Raw genomic sequence first — 15,038 nt, 5'->3', positions numbered from 1 at the left:
GGTCGCTACTTACCTGTCAGACGAGGCGATCCTGCATCCTCCCGCACGGCTCCACGCGTCGCTCGTCTCTCCACAGGAAGCCCAACAGGAAGCTGACGACGAGAAACAGTCCTGGATGTTCTCGCGCGATCAGCGATAAGGAGCGGGTTGTAGGTAAATATCAGACATAGCGATGTCGCTAGCAATATCGCTATAACGTCACAAGTTATAGCGATATTGCTATCGATATCGCTTAGTGTGACAGTACCTTTAGCTGTAATTTGTTTTTTCCAATCTTATCCACATCTCAGAAAAACCAGATCACACTCTGATCAAACTCTGATTGAACTCTGATCAGAGAGTGATTAGCATAATTGGATTGATTCCCTCGGATGAGAGAAAAAACGGTGCTGTGGCCCTACCTTTTTATCAGGTCATATTCTACTATTGTTATAAGATCTTTACATTTTTATTTTTCCTACCCTTAAAGGGTTTGTCCGGTCCAAATCAATATGTCTGCAGTCACTCTGTGTCTAGTGGGTGTGACCTTGCTCCATACATTTGTATTAAGCAAGGCCGCGCCTCGACTAGTGACACGGCCGTCCAGGGGGTATGGCCGGCTAGAGGGCGCAGCCTCATACAAGCGTATGGAGCGAGGCCACACCCACTGTCTGGGAGTATGTATAACCCATACATACCCTCCGGCCCCGGTTCAGAAATTCGCGAATCCATGGAGTCACACAGAGTAACTGCAGACTTTTTGACAGCCCCTTTAAAGTCATGTCATATACAAATGAGTTAAAATGATCTTTTACCATATGCCTACTGTATGTTGCCATTATTTACTTATTTTCAGCCATTTTTTGTGGAAAGGAGGGATGGGAGGTAAGAGTTTGTAAGATGCTATAATGTTATGACCAATTTTTAAAATTTTCAAAAAATTCAGAGATCGCTGTTACCAGAATGATAATTTTCACCGAAATCCACCATCTTTTTGCAATATGCCAATTTATATTATCATACTTAATGAAACAGCAGTAGAAAGTATTTGGAAATGTCTTAAGGATTAAGAGAAGCAAGGGTTAGGAAGGACATGATGTACCTACAACCCCTGGAATTGCGTGGTTTTATGTTAAAATCTCCGCCACTTGCTCCTCCAAAAGGTAGGTATATATAAAAAACACCAATGAAATATTAGGCCAGTTTCACATTAGCGTTTTTTAGCACTGCACTTCGTGCACAATAGAAACGCATGCAAAAAACGCATCATGCGTTTTGCATGCGATTGCATTTTTTAATGCTCATGCGTTTTAACCAGTTTGTAGCCATGTTAACTCTTAAAACGCGTGCAATTTCAAACGCAGGCGTGCGCATGTCCATGCGCATGCCTGCGTTCCCATAGACTGTAATGTGTTTTTTTCGCGCATTCCGTGCGCATGCATTTTTTTTACACCGTTGGACGGACCCAAAAATGCAACAGGTTGCGTCGGGCGTGCCAAGGCGAACGCTACAAAAAATGCATGCGCACTAAAACACATACGTGCGCGTGCAAACGCTAGACCATGCACCCGCCATGTTAACCATAGGGACGCATGGCGCATGCGCATAGACGCGCACAATGCGCTAAGCTAAAAAACGCTAATGTGAAACCAGCCTTATATTGTCAAAACCTACCTGTTGTTTACCTTCCATTTCAAATCCATCCACTTTTAGCCTTCTAGTCATATCAGCAATCTGGCATGTATAAGCTAAAAGTTAATGGGCCAAGTCCTGTGTACTAATATTACATCAACTCATTAAAGGAAATCTGTCGCTGGGTACTCGCTACCTAATCTAATAGAAGCAAAATGTAGAAGAAGAGACTTTAATTCAAGAGATATCTCAATTACTGGGCTGCTTGCTGTAGCTTTGACGAATCACGGTTGTATCAATAGCATATTATCACTGTAGGACTAGTAAATTTGCTGCCATGTAGTTCTCCATATTTAAAAGCTCTGTATAACTCCGCCCCACCACTGATTGGCAGCTTTCTGCCTACGTACAGTGTATAATCAGTGATGTGGGCGGGGTTATACAAAGCTCAGTATTCAGAGTTACCTGCTGCTAGATCTGAGCAGATAAAATAGTATTTAATTAAAACTGATTATACCAGGAAAGTAATTTATCGCTGGAATCAGGGTCTCTGCCCCTACATCATGCTGCTCTCAGGGTAGGAAAAACCTAGTGAGAAAATATTCCCCTTAAGAAAATATAACCAGTGCCATATAGGGATGCTAATAAGCAGGTTGCCAAATCAATAGCTAAATTGTCAAAGAAAGCAATGTCGACTATAATATAGGAAGAGTTAATTACCGTATACGTATTTTATAATATATTTAATATTGCTTTCTAACTTTTAATTTGTATCATTTTGAAATACAGGTAGATTTTGATGTTATGAATCCTGCTTATAAGGTAGACCTAGAAGGCATGACCTTTGAAGATGCCCACTGCACCCTCAATAGGGTAAATGGTTTTTGCAGCCTTTCCGTCCGATGCAACATGGATGGTAAGAGGACGGGTTTAGTATTGTAGATTATATTGGAGCATTGGAAATACACTTTCACACATAGCATTTAATTTTACATCATGTTCTGACCTATAGTCAGATAGTACAGTTTGCACTCCAGTTTTAGAGTATACGGCAAATAGACTGTGATGATATTGTTATCCATAAGCATGGTAAAAGACGAATACACTGGTGTTCCAGATGAGATATAGGCAACAATGAATGCAGTTTCCCCTATTTAGTAAACTTAGGAATAATTTACAATAGTTGTAGACAAATACACCTTTATACAATGCTATTCTTCTCTAAAAGCAAATCGACCCCGCAGCTCAATTATGTGTGCCCCACCTAAGATTAAGGCTACTTTCAGACTAGCGTTACAGGAGGCAGCGCAGGGCCGCCGCTAAGCCCCGCCCCCAGCCGCGCCTCCTCCGGTCAGCTCCTCCTCTGATCGCATGACACTGCATGCGATCAGCGTACCCTATATTTAGTGTTGGTACACTGGTCGTACGCTGGCACTCTTTTGCCGGCGCTTGTGCCCTTTTAGTGCTGCGTCGAGCGCACAAAAATGCAACAGAGTGCATTTTTGTGCGCTCGGCGCAAAAGCACACATGCAGCGTCATGCGATCAGAGGAGGTGGGGCTTAGCGGCGGCCCTGCGCTGCGCCCTGTAACGCTAGTCTGAAAGTAGCCTTAGCTCAAACAGTTATCTTCACAGGACGAAAAAGTTGTGTAGACGCAGCTTTTCAATCCAGCTTAAAAAAACTGATTACAACTGGATCTGTTTTTTACCATTAAAGTCTATGGAAAACGGATCCATTAAATAGCCATCCTTTTTTCTTCTATTTGAAATAATTTAATTTTGTGCAAAATGATGACTTCAGTATGAACTGTAAAGTAATCATCCATTCAAAACTGATCCAGAAAACCAAAAAACGGATCCATTTCAAATAGAAGTAAAACAAATTGCTATTTAAAAAATCAATTTTCCATAGACTTCAGTGTTAAAAAAAAAAAAAACGGATCCAGCTTCAATGAGTTTTTTTTAAGCCGGACAAAAAAAGTTGTGTCTGCAGCACTCTTTTGTCCTGCGAAGATAACTTATTGCTGATGGATGGGTTTCAAACAGATGGTTACTGGACATGTGAATTTAGGCTTACAGAGTGATTCCCATCTTTAGAAGTTATCCCCTATCCATAATCATAGAATCGTAGAGTTGGAAGGGACCTCCTGGGCCATCTGGTCCAACCCCCTGCTCAAAGCAGGATTCGCTAAATCATCCCAGTCAGATGTCTGTCCAGCCTCTGTTTGGAGACTTCCATTGAAGGAGAACTCACCACTTCTCGTGGCAGCCTGTTCCACTCATTGATCACTCTAACTGTCAAAAAGTTTTTTCTAATATCTAATCTGTGTCTCCTCCCATTCAGTTTCATCCCATTGCTTCTAGTCTTTCCTTGTGCAAATGAGAATAAAGTTGATCCTTCTACAATGTGACAGCCCTTTAGATATTTGTAGACAGCTATTAAGTCTCCTCTCAGTCTTCTCTTTTGCAAACTAAACATTCCCAAATCCTGCAACCTTTCCTCATAAGACAGGGTTTGCAGACCGGTCACCATTCTGGTCGCTCTTTTCTGAACTTGCTCCAGTTTGTTGATGTCTTTTTTAAAATGTGGTGCCCAAAACTGGACACAATATTCCAGATGAGGTCTGACCAAAGAGGAGTAGAGGGAAATAATGACTTCACGTGATCTAGACTGTATGCTTCTGTTAATACATCCTAGTATTGCATTTGCCTTTTTTGCTGCTGCATCACACTGTTGACTCATATTCAGTCTGTGATCTATTAGTATACCCAAGTCTTTTTCACATGTGCTGACACTTAGCCCTATTCCTCCTATTCTATATATGCTTTTTTCATTTTTATTGCCCAGATGTAGTACTTTGCATTTCTCCCTGTTAAAAACCATTCTGTTAGTTGCTGCCCACTTCTCCAGTTTATTTAAATCTTTTTGAATCCTCTCTCTCTCTTCTCTAGTATTAGCTATCCCTCCTAGCTTTGTGTCATCAGCAAATTTAATCAGTTTACCCTCAATTCCTTCATCTAAATCGTTGATAAAGATGTTGAACAATACAGGGCCCAGGACAGAGCCCTGTGGTACCTCACTTGAGACATTCTTCCAACTGGATGTGCAGCCATTTACGACCACTCTTTGGGTCCGATCACTAAGCCAGTTATGAATCCACCTAACAGTTGCCTTGTCCATTCCATACTTAGTCATTTTTTCAATAAGGATTGTATGAGAGACTTTGTCAAATGCTTTGCTGAAGTCAAGATATACTATATCTACAGCATTTCCTTGATCCACCCAATCAGTGATACCGTCATAGAAGGAAATTAAGTTAGTCTGACATGACTTATTAGTTACAAACCCATGCTGACTCTGTTTAATCACTTCATTCTTATCCATGTATTGACATACATGTTGTTTAATAATTTGTTCAAAGATCTTTCCTGGTATAGAAGTCAGACTCACCGGCCTATAGTTGCCTGGGTCCACCTTCTTCCCCTTTTTGAAGATAGGAACAACATTTGCTCTTCTCCAGTCTTCTGGCACTTCTCCTGTTCTCCAAGAATTTTCAAAGATTATGGAGAGGGGTTCAAAAATTTCTTCTGCTATCTCCTTCAGTACTCTGGGGTGTAATTCATCTGGACCTGGAGACTTGAATTCATTTAGGTTAGCTAAGTGTTTCCTCACTATCTTTCTGTTTATAGATATCCTGGATTCTTCTATTCCCTTAATAGGACAGTGAATAACAGTTGATGTTACATTTCCTTTCTGAGAGAAAACAGATGCAAAATAGGAATTTAAAAGTTCAGCCTTCTCAACATCCTGTCTTACCATTTCATCATTTTCATCCTGTAAAAATCCTATAGCACCTTTGACTTTTCTTTTACTTTTGACATATCCCCAAAATCCTTTATTATTGCTTTTGACATCTCTTGCAAGCCTCAATTCATTTTCAGCTTTAGATAATCTGATTTGTGCCCTGCAGGTTCTGCAGACAGCATTATATTCTTCTTTAGATATGCCTCCCTCTTTCCATTTTATAAACATTTTTTTCTTCCTTTTTAGCATGTGCTTAAGTTCTGTGTTCATCCATCCTGGTTTCCTTAAATGCTTCCTATTCTTCCCTCTTTTCGGAATTGTTAACAACTGCCCTTTGAGAAATTCATTTTTCAAGATTTCCCATCCCTCCTGGACATTTTTGTCTTTTAGGATATCCAGCCATTGGATCCCTCCAATTCTCTTTCTGAATCCCTTAAAATCTGCCTTTCTGAAATCTAACCTTGACGTCTGAGTCTTCACAGGTCTTCCGCCTTTAGTTATCCAAAATTCTAAAATAGCATGGTCGCTACCTCCTAGGGTCCCAGCCACTTTTACCTCCTCAACCATTTCCTCCCTATTTATAAGGATTAGATCCAAGGTAGCAGTTCCCCTTGCCATTAGATAGCTGATAACTTGCCTTTGTCAGACATCCATTGATTAGCAAGTGATGATCTATCCTACAAATTGCTGGTAATTTCTAAAGCTGGAAATAAATCCTAAGACTTAGAATTTCCACTTTGCCGTACACGTGGCATTGCTTTTAGGGAAGAACTCCTCCTTAATACAGAGCCCTACTTGGGCACCAGCAGTGCTTCAATTGCCAATAGCTCTCTGTTGGGACACAAGCTGAACACCATACAGAGATATCCACCTAACAAGAAAAAACTAGACATATCCTAATTTATACCTTAAAATAAAATAAAATAAAAAAAAATATATATATATACACTCACTGGCCACTTTATTAGGTACACCATGCTAGTAAGGGGTTGGACCCCCTTTTGCCTTCAGAACTGCCTCAATTCTTCGTGGCAGAGATTCAACAAGGTGCTGGAAGCATTCCTCAGAGATTTTGGACCATATTGACATGATGGCATCACACAGTTGGCGCAGATTTGTCGGCTGCACATCCCTGATGCGAATCTCCCGTTCCACCACATCCCAAAGATGCTCTATTGGATTGAGATCTGGTGACTGAGGAGGCCATTTGAGTACAGTAAACTCATTGTCATGTTCAAGAAACCAATCTGAGATGATTCGAGCTTTATGACATGGCGCATTATCCTGCTGAAAGTAGCCATCAGATGTTGGGTACATTGTGGTCATAAAGGGATGGACATGGTCAGCAACAATACTCAGGTAGGCTGTGGCATTGCAACGATGCTCAATTGGTACCAAGGGGCCCAAAGAGTGCCCAGAAAAAATTCCCCACACCATGACACCACCACCACCAGCCTGAACCGTTGATACAAGGCAGGATGGATCCATGCTTTCATGTTGTTTACGCCAAATTCTGACCCTACCATCCGAATGTCGCAGCAGAAATCGAGACTCATCAGACCAGGCAACGTTTTTCCAATCTTCTACTGTCCAATTTCGATGAGCTTGTGCAAATTTTAGCCTCAGTTTCCTGTTCTTAGCTGAGAGGAGTGGTACCCAGTGTGGTCTTCTGCTGCTGTAGCCCATCTGCCTCAAAGTTCGATGCACTGTGCTTTCAGAGATGCTCTTCTGCCTACCTTGGTTGTAACGGGTGGCAATTTGAGTCACTGTTGCCTTTCTATCAGCTCGAACCAGTCTGCCCATTCTCCTCTGACCTCTGGCATCAACATGGCATTTCCGGCCACAGAACTGCCGCTCACTGGATTTTTTTTCTTTTTCGGACCATTCTCTGTAAACCCTAGAGATGGTTGTGCGTGAAAATCCCAGTAGATCAGCAGTTTCTGAAATTCTCAGACCAGCCCTTCTGGCACCAACAATCATGCCACGTTCAAAGGCACTCAAATCACCTTTCTTCCCCATACTGATGCTCGGTTTGAACTGCAGGAGATTGTCTTGACCATGTCTACATGCCTAAATGCACTGAGTTGCCGCCATGTGATTGGCTGATTAGAAATTAAGTCTTAACACACAGTTGGACAGGTGTACCTAATAAAGTGGCCAGTGAGTGTATATATATATATATATATATATATATATATATATATATATATATATATATATATATATATATATATATATATATATATATATATATAGCTCTTTTTTTCTGATTTCAGATTATCGAAAGCTGTTGAATAACATAGAGAATGGCTTATTAACCTCTGGCGACTCATTTTATGTCCATGTAAACCTTTCAATGCCTGCTCGTGTTGACGGTGGCCTGCAAGTAAAATGTGGAGAAATTTTACACATCACAGATACCATGTACAAAAATCGTTGCCAGTGGTTTGCTCACAGAGTCAATGCTTACAATATGAAGGATGGAGAATCGGGGATTATTCCCAACTATCGCCAGTAAGTATACCCAGTTTTTTTTTTCTTCATAAGAGAGATTATAACATTTGGGGGGAAAAAATTATTTTTCATTTTATATTAAATTATTGTGATAGCTCACCTGCTGAAGTGGATTCGCGAAGCAGGAGGTCTGCTTGAGAAGCTTGAACCATAGAAGTTGGTTTAGCAAAATACAGCTGAGTTGTATAAGCCAGATGGCACGTGGAACAGCATAGCTGGATTAGCAAGTTAGCACCGGATCGGTATGAAACAGCGGCGCTGAATATGCTGGACAGCACATAGAATTGTAGTGCTGTGTGCTGGTTGGCATGTGGAACAATGGAGCTGGAAATCTGGATGGCACGTGGTAAAGAGGAACTGGATATGCAGTTAGTTACTTAGAATCATAAAATGGTAGAGTTGGAAGGGACCTCCTGGGTCATCTGGTCCAACCACCTGCTCATAGCAGGATTCACTAAATCATCTCAGACAGATGTCTGTCCAGCCTCTGTTTGAAGACTGCCATTGAAGGAGAACTCACCACCTCTCGTGGCAGCCTGTTCCACTCATTGACCATCCCAACTGTCAAAAAGTTTTTTCTAATGTCTAATCTGTGTCTCCTCCCATTCAGTTTCATCCCATTGTTTCTAGTCTTTCCTTGTGCAAATGAGAATAAAAATGATCCTTCTACAATGTGACAGCCCTTCAGATATTTTCTAGAACGCTATTAAGTCTCCTCACAGTCTTCTTTTTTGCAAGCTAAACATTCCCAAATCCTGTAACTGTTCCTCATAGGACATGGTTTGCAGACCGGTCACCATTCTGGTCGCTCTACTCTGAACTTGCTCCAGTTTGTTGATGTCTTTTTTAAAATGTGGTCCCAAAACTGGACACAGTATTCCAGATGTGGTCTGACCAGAGAGGAGTAGAGGGCAGTAATGGCTTCATGTGATCTAGACTGTATGCTTCTGTTAATGTATCCCAGAATTGCATTTGCCTTTTTTGCTGCTGCATCACACTGTTGACTCATGTTCAGTTTATGATCTATTAGTATACCCAAGTCTTTTTCACATGTGCTGTTGCTTAGCCCTATTCCTCCCATTCTGTATATGCTTTTATTCATTTTTATAGCCCAGATGTAGTACTTTGTATTTTTCCCTGTTAAAAACCATTCTGTTAGTTGCTGCCCACTGCTCCAGTTCATTTATATCTTTTTGAATCCTCTCTCTCTTCTCTAGTATTAGCTATCCCTCCTAGCTGTTAGGCGTCAGATTCCTGCAGCTGCACAGCAGAAATCCAGAGCCATACATCCAGCGGTCTCCTATTCCTTTCCAACCGCTCAGGGACCTGCACAGCAATCTCGGTGATCCAGGCGCCCTGCTCAGACCAGTTCTCTGGGTCTGGATGTTGCTGCCTCCTCTGGACCAGCAATGGTAGCACAACCTGCTTTGCAGGAAACCACTCCAGAGGCTAAGTCCTCTCGCCGCGCTACTGGGCATGCCCACGAGACGATCTCCCAGTGGATATCGGGGGTCACATGCTCAGGTCCTTGTCCTGATCTGATTGGCCCATCCCAGAGGCCTGGATGGTCCCGGAAGCGCATGGCTATAAAAGGCCCGCATGGCCGCTCGCCCATGTGCTAGTATAGACATTACTTGCTAGTGTGTGAATGGTGACGGATGTATGATTCTGGTGACTGACTCATTTGAAACCCCTACCCTTGGCTATTACGCATGTGGATAGGGAATTAGAGGATAGTCAGCGCCAGTCAGTGGCAAGCCATACGCCACTGTGCCTACCGCACTGCTACACTAGCGTCCGATGGTGTCATGCCTCACGGCACTATCGTACAGCACTTAGCAGCACTTACTGGCGTCCGCGGTAGCGACGCCGCACACACGGTAGGTCAAGACGAACACCGACCTCTGCCTTGGGCCGTGTCCCGTGACCATATACCGTGTATGCATGCCAGCTGAGACCTGTGAAGCTAACAGGCTCGGCGTTTATGCTTTATTGATACTAAAGCACCTCTGTGAGTTTAACAGAGTCCGCTCTGCGCACCTCGGGTGACGTTTAACCTGAGCGCAGTATACCACCATATAGCGAGTCCGCCATTACTCAGCAGCGGTTGTTACACCTACTGCACAGTGGACCCCGGGCGGCGAACGCACTTCCTATTTATATTTAGTGCGTTCCACCGTCCCTAACACTAGCTTTGTGTCACCAGCAAATTTAATTAGTTTACCCTCCATTCCTTCATCTAAATCATTGATAAAGATGTTGAACAATGCAGGGCCTAGGACAGAACCCTGTGGTACCCCACTTGAGACATTCTTCCAACTGGATGTGCAGCCATTTACGACCACTCTTTGGGTCCTATCACTAAGCCAGTTATGAATCCACCTAAGAGTTGTCTTGTCCATCCCATACATACATAAGGATGGTGTGAGATACTTTGTCAAATGCTTTGCTGAAGTCAAGATATACTATATCTACAGCATTTCCATGATCCACCCAGTCAGTGATTCTGTCATAGAAGGAAATTAAGTTAGTCTGACATGACTTATTAGTTACAAACCCATGCTGACTCTGATTAATCACTTCATTCTTATCCATGTATTGACATACATGTTGTTTAATAATTTGTTCAAAGATCTTTCCTGGTATAGAAGTCAGACTCACCGGCCTATAGTTGCCTGGGTCCACCTTCTTCCCCTTTTTGAAGATAGGAACAACATTTGCTCTTCTCCAGTCTTCTGGCACTTCTCCTGTTCTCCAAGAATTTTCAAAGATTATGGAGAGGGGTTCAAAAATTTCTTCTGCTATCTCCTTCAGTACTCTGGGGTGTAATTCATCTGGACCTGGAGACTTGAATTCATTTAGGTTAGCTAAGTGTTTCCTCACTATCTTTCTGTTTATAGATATCCTGGATTCTTCTATTCCCTTAATAGGACAGTGAATAACAGTTGATGTTACATTTCCTTTCTGAGAGAAAACAGATGCAAAATAGGAATTTAAAAGTTCAGCCTTCTCAACATCCTGTCTTACCATTTCATCATTTTCATCCTGTAAAAATCCTATAGCACCTTTGACTTTTCTTTTACTTTTGACATATCCCCAAAATCCTTTATTATTGCTTTTGACATCTCTTGCAAGCCTCAATTCATTTTCAGCTTTAGATAATCTGATTTGTGCCCTGCAGGTTCTGCAGACAGCATTATATTCTTCTTTAGATATGCCTCCCTCTTTCCATTTTATAAACATTTTTTTCTTCCTTTTTAGCATGTGCTTAAGTTCTGTGTTCATCCATCCTGGTTTCCTTAAATGCTTCCTATTCTTCCCTCTTTTCGGAATTGTTAACAACTGCCCTTTGAGAAATTCATTTTTCAAGATTTCCCATCCCTCCTGGACATTTTTGTCTTTTAGGATATCCAGCCATTGGATCCCTCCAATTCTCTTTCTGAATCCCTTAAAATCTGCCTTTCTGAAATCTAACCTTGACGTCTGAGTCTTCACAGGTCTTCCGCCTTTAGTTATCCAAAATTCTAAAATAGCATGGTCGCTACCTCCTAGGGTCCCAGCCACTTTTACCTCCTCAACCATTTCCTCCCTATTTATAAGGATTAGATCCAAGGTAGCAGTTCCCCTTGCCATTAGATAGCTGATAACTTGCCTTTGTCAGACATCCATTGATTAGCAAGTGATGATCTATCCTACAAATTGCTGGTAATTTCTAAAGCTGGAAATAAATCCTAAGACTTAGAATTTCCACTTTGCCGTACACGTGGCATTGCTTTTAGGGAAGAACTCCTCCTTAATACAGAGCCCTACTTGGGCACCAGCAGTGCTTCAATTGCCAATAGCTCTCTGTTGGGACACAAGCTGAACACCATACAGAGATATCCACCTAACAAGAAAAAACTAGACATATCCTAATTTATACCTTAAAATAAAATAAAATAAAAAAAAATATATATATATACACTCACTGGCCACTTTATTAGGTACACCATGCTAGTAAGGGGTTGGACCCCCTTTTGCCTTCAGAACTGCCTCAATTCTTCGTGGCAGAGATTCAACAAGGTGCTGGAAGCATTCCTCAGAGATTTTGGACCATATTGACATGATGGCATCACACAGTTGGCGCAGATTTGTCGGCTGCACATCCCTGATGCGAATCTCCCGTTCCACCACATCCCAAAGATGCTCTATTGGATTGAGATCTGGTGACTGAGGAGGCCATTTGAGTACAGTAAACTCATTGTCATGTTCAAGAAACCAATCTGAGATGATTCGAGCTTTATGACATGGCGCATTATCCTGCTGAAAGTAGCCATCAGATGTTGGGTACATTGTGGTCATAAAGGGATGGACATGGTCAGCAACAATACTCAGGTAGGCTGTGGCATTGCAACGATGCTCAATTGGTACCAAGGGGCCCAAAGAGTGCCCAGAAAAAATTCCCCACACCATGACACCACCACCACCAGCCTGAACCGTTGATACAAGGCAGGATGGATCCATGCTTTCATGTTGTTTACGCCAAATTCTGACCCTACCATCCGAATGTCGCAGCAGAAATCGAGACTCATCAGACCAGGCAACGTTTTTCCAATCTTCTACTGTCCAATTTCGATGAGCTTGTGCAAATTTTAGCCTCAGTTTCCTGTTCTTAGCTGAGAGGAGTGGTACCCAGTGTGGTCTTCTGCTGCTGTAGCCCATCTGCCTCAAAGTTCGATGCACTGTGCTTTCAGAGATGCTCTTCTGCCTACCTTGGTTGTAACGGGTGGCAATTTGAGTCACTGTTGCCTTTCTATCAGCTCGAACCAGTCTGCCCATTCTCCTCTGACCTCTGGCATCAACATGGCATTTCCGGCCACAGAACTGCCGCTCACTGGATTTTTTTTCTTTTTCGGACCATTCTCTGTAAACCCTAGAGATGGTTGTGCGTGAAAATCCCAGTAGATCAGCAGTTTCTGAAATTCTCAGACCAGCCCTTCTGGCACCAACAATCATGCCACGTTCAAAGGCACTCAAATCACCTTTCTTCCCCATACTGATGCTCGGTTTGAACTGCAGGAGATTGTCTTGACCATGTCTACATGCCTAAATGCACTGAGTTGCCGCCATGTGATTGGCTGATTAGAAATTAAGTCTTAACACACAGTTGGACAGGTGTACCTAATAAAGTGGCCAGTGAGTGTATATATATATATATATATATATATATATATATATATATATATATATATATATATATATATATATATATATAGCTCTTTTTTTCTGATTTCAGATTATCGAAAGCTGTTGAATAACATAGAGAATGGCTTATTAACCTCTGGCGACTCATTTTATGTCCATGTAAACCTTTCAATGCCTGCTCGTGTTGACGGTGGCCTGCAAGTAAAATGTGGAGAAATTTTACACATCACAGATACCATGTACAAAAATCGTTGCCAGTGGTTTGCTCACAGAGTCAATGCTTACAATATGAAGGATGGAGAATCGGGGATTATTCCCAACTATCGCCAGTAAGTATACCCAGTTTTTTTTTTCTTCATAAGAGAGATTATAACATTTGGGGGGAAAAAATTATTTTTCATTTTATATTAAATTATTGTGATAGCTCACCTGCTGAAGTGGATTCGCGAAGCAGGAGGTCTGCTTGAGAAGCTTGAACCATAGAAGTTGGTTTAGCAAAATACAGCTGAGTTGTATAAGCCAGATGGCACGTGGAACAGCATAGCTGGATTAGCAAGTTAGCACCGGATCGGTATGAAACAGCGGCGCTGAATATGCTGGACAGCACATAGAATTGTAGTGCTGTGTGCTGGTTGGCATGTGGAACAATGGAGCTGGAAATCTGGATGGCACGTGGTAAAGAGGAACTGGATATGCAGTTAGTTACTTAGAATCATAAAATGGTAGAGTTGGAAGGGACCTCCTGGGTCATCTGGTCCAACCACCTGCTCATAGCAGGATTCACTAAATCATCTCAGACAGATGTCTGTCCAGCCTCTGTTTGAAGACTGCCATTGAAGGAGAACTCACCACCTCTCGTGGCAGCCTGTTCCACTCATTGACCATCCCAACTGTCAAAAAGTTTTTTCTAATGTCTAATCTGTGTCTCCTCCCATTCAGTTTCATCCCATTGTTTCTAGTCTTTCCTTGTGCAAATGAGAATAAAAATGATCCTTCTACAATGTGACAGCCCTTCAGATATTTTCTAGAACGCTATTAAGTCTCCTCACAGTCTTCTTTTTTGCAAGCTAAACATTCCCAAATCCTGTAACTGTTCCTCATAGGACATGGTTTGCAGACCGGTCACCATTCTGGTCGCTCTACTCTGAACTTGCTCCAGTTTGTTGATGTCTTTTTTAAAATGTGGTCCCAAAACTGGACACAGTATTCCAGATGTGGTCTGACCAGAGAGGAGTAGAGGGCAGTAATGGCTTCATGTGATCTAGACTGTATGCTTCTGTTAATGTATCCCAGAATTGCATTTGCCTTTTTTGCTGCTGCATCACACTGTTGACTCATGTTCAGTTTATGATCTATTAGTATACCCAAGTCTTTTTCACATGTGCTGTTGCTTAGCCCTATTCCTCCCATTCTGTATATGCTTTTATTCATTTTTATAGCCCAGATGTAGTACTTTGTATTTTTCCCTGTTAAAAACCATTCTGTTAGTTGCTGCCCACTGCTCCAGTTCATTTATATCTTTTTGAATCCTCTCTCTCTTCTCTAGTATTAGCTATCCCTCCTAGCTGTTAGGCGTCAGATTCCTGCAGCTGCACAGCAGAAATCCAGAGCCATACATCCAGCGGTCTCCTATTCCTTTCCAACCGCTCAGGGACCTGCACAGCAATCTCGGTGATCCAGGCGCCCTGCTCAGACCAGTTCTCTGGGTCTGGATGTTGCTGCCTCCTCTGGACCAGCAATGGTAGCACAACCTGCTTTGCAGGAAACCACTCCAGAGGCTAAGTCCTCTCGCCGCGCTACTGGGCATGCCCACGAGACGATCTCCCAGTGGATATCGGGGGTCACATGCTCAGGTCCTTGTCCTGATCTGATTGGCCCATCCCAGAGGCCTGGATGGTCCCGGAAGCGCATGGCTATAAAAGGCCC

The 15,038-nt window shown here is 42.3% G+C and overlaps 1 protein-coding gene across 1 annotated transcript in view; it reads left to right on the top strand.

Moving 5' to 3' along the window:
- Nucleotides 1–15,038, top strand: part of CARD14 (caspase recruitment domain family member 14) — a 111,756-nt gene that overhangs the window by 69,766 nt on the left and 26,952 nt on the right. The window contains exons 15-16 of the mRNA XM_073588093.1: nt 2,401–2,527; nt 7,691–7,928. Coding sequence (XP_073444194.1) covers nt 2,401–2,527; nt 7,691–7,928 — 365 coding nt within the window. The remainder of the gene's footprint in view (nt 1–2,400; nt 2,528–7,690; nt 7,929–15,038) is intronic.

This window comes from Dendrobates tinctorius, unplaced genomic scaffold, assembly GCF_039654945.1.
Source record: "Dendrobates tinctorius isolate UK_male_01 unplaced genomic scaffold, ASM3965494v1 ptg000103l, whole genome shotgun sequence".
In the NCBI taxonomy this organism is placed as follows: Eukaryota; Metazoa; Chordata; class Amphibia; order Anura; family Dendrobatidae; genus Dendrobates; species Dendrobates tinctorius.
The sequence above is the reverse complement of the archived record's forward strand: the minus strand, read 5'-3'. Positions and strand labels throughout refer to the sequence as shown.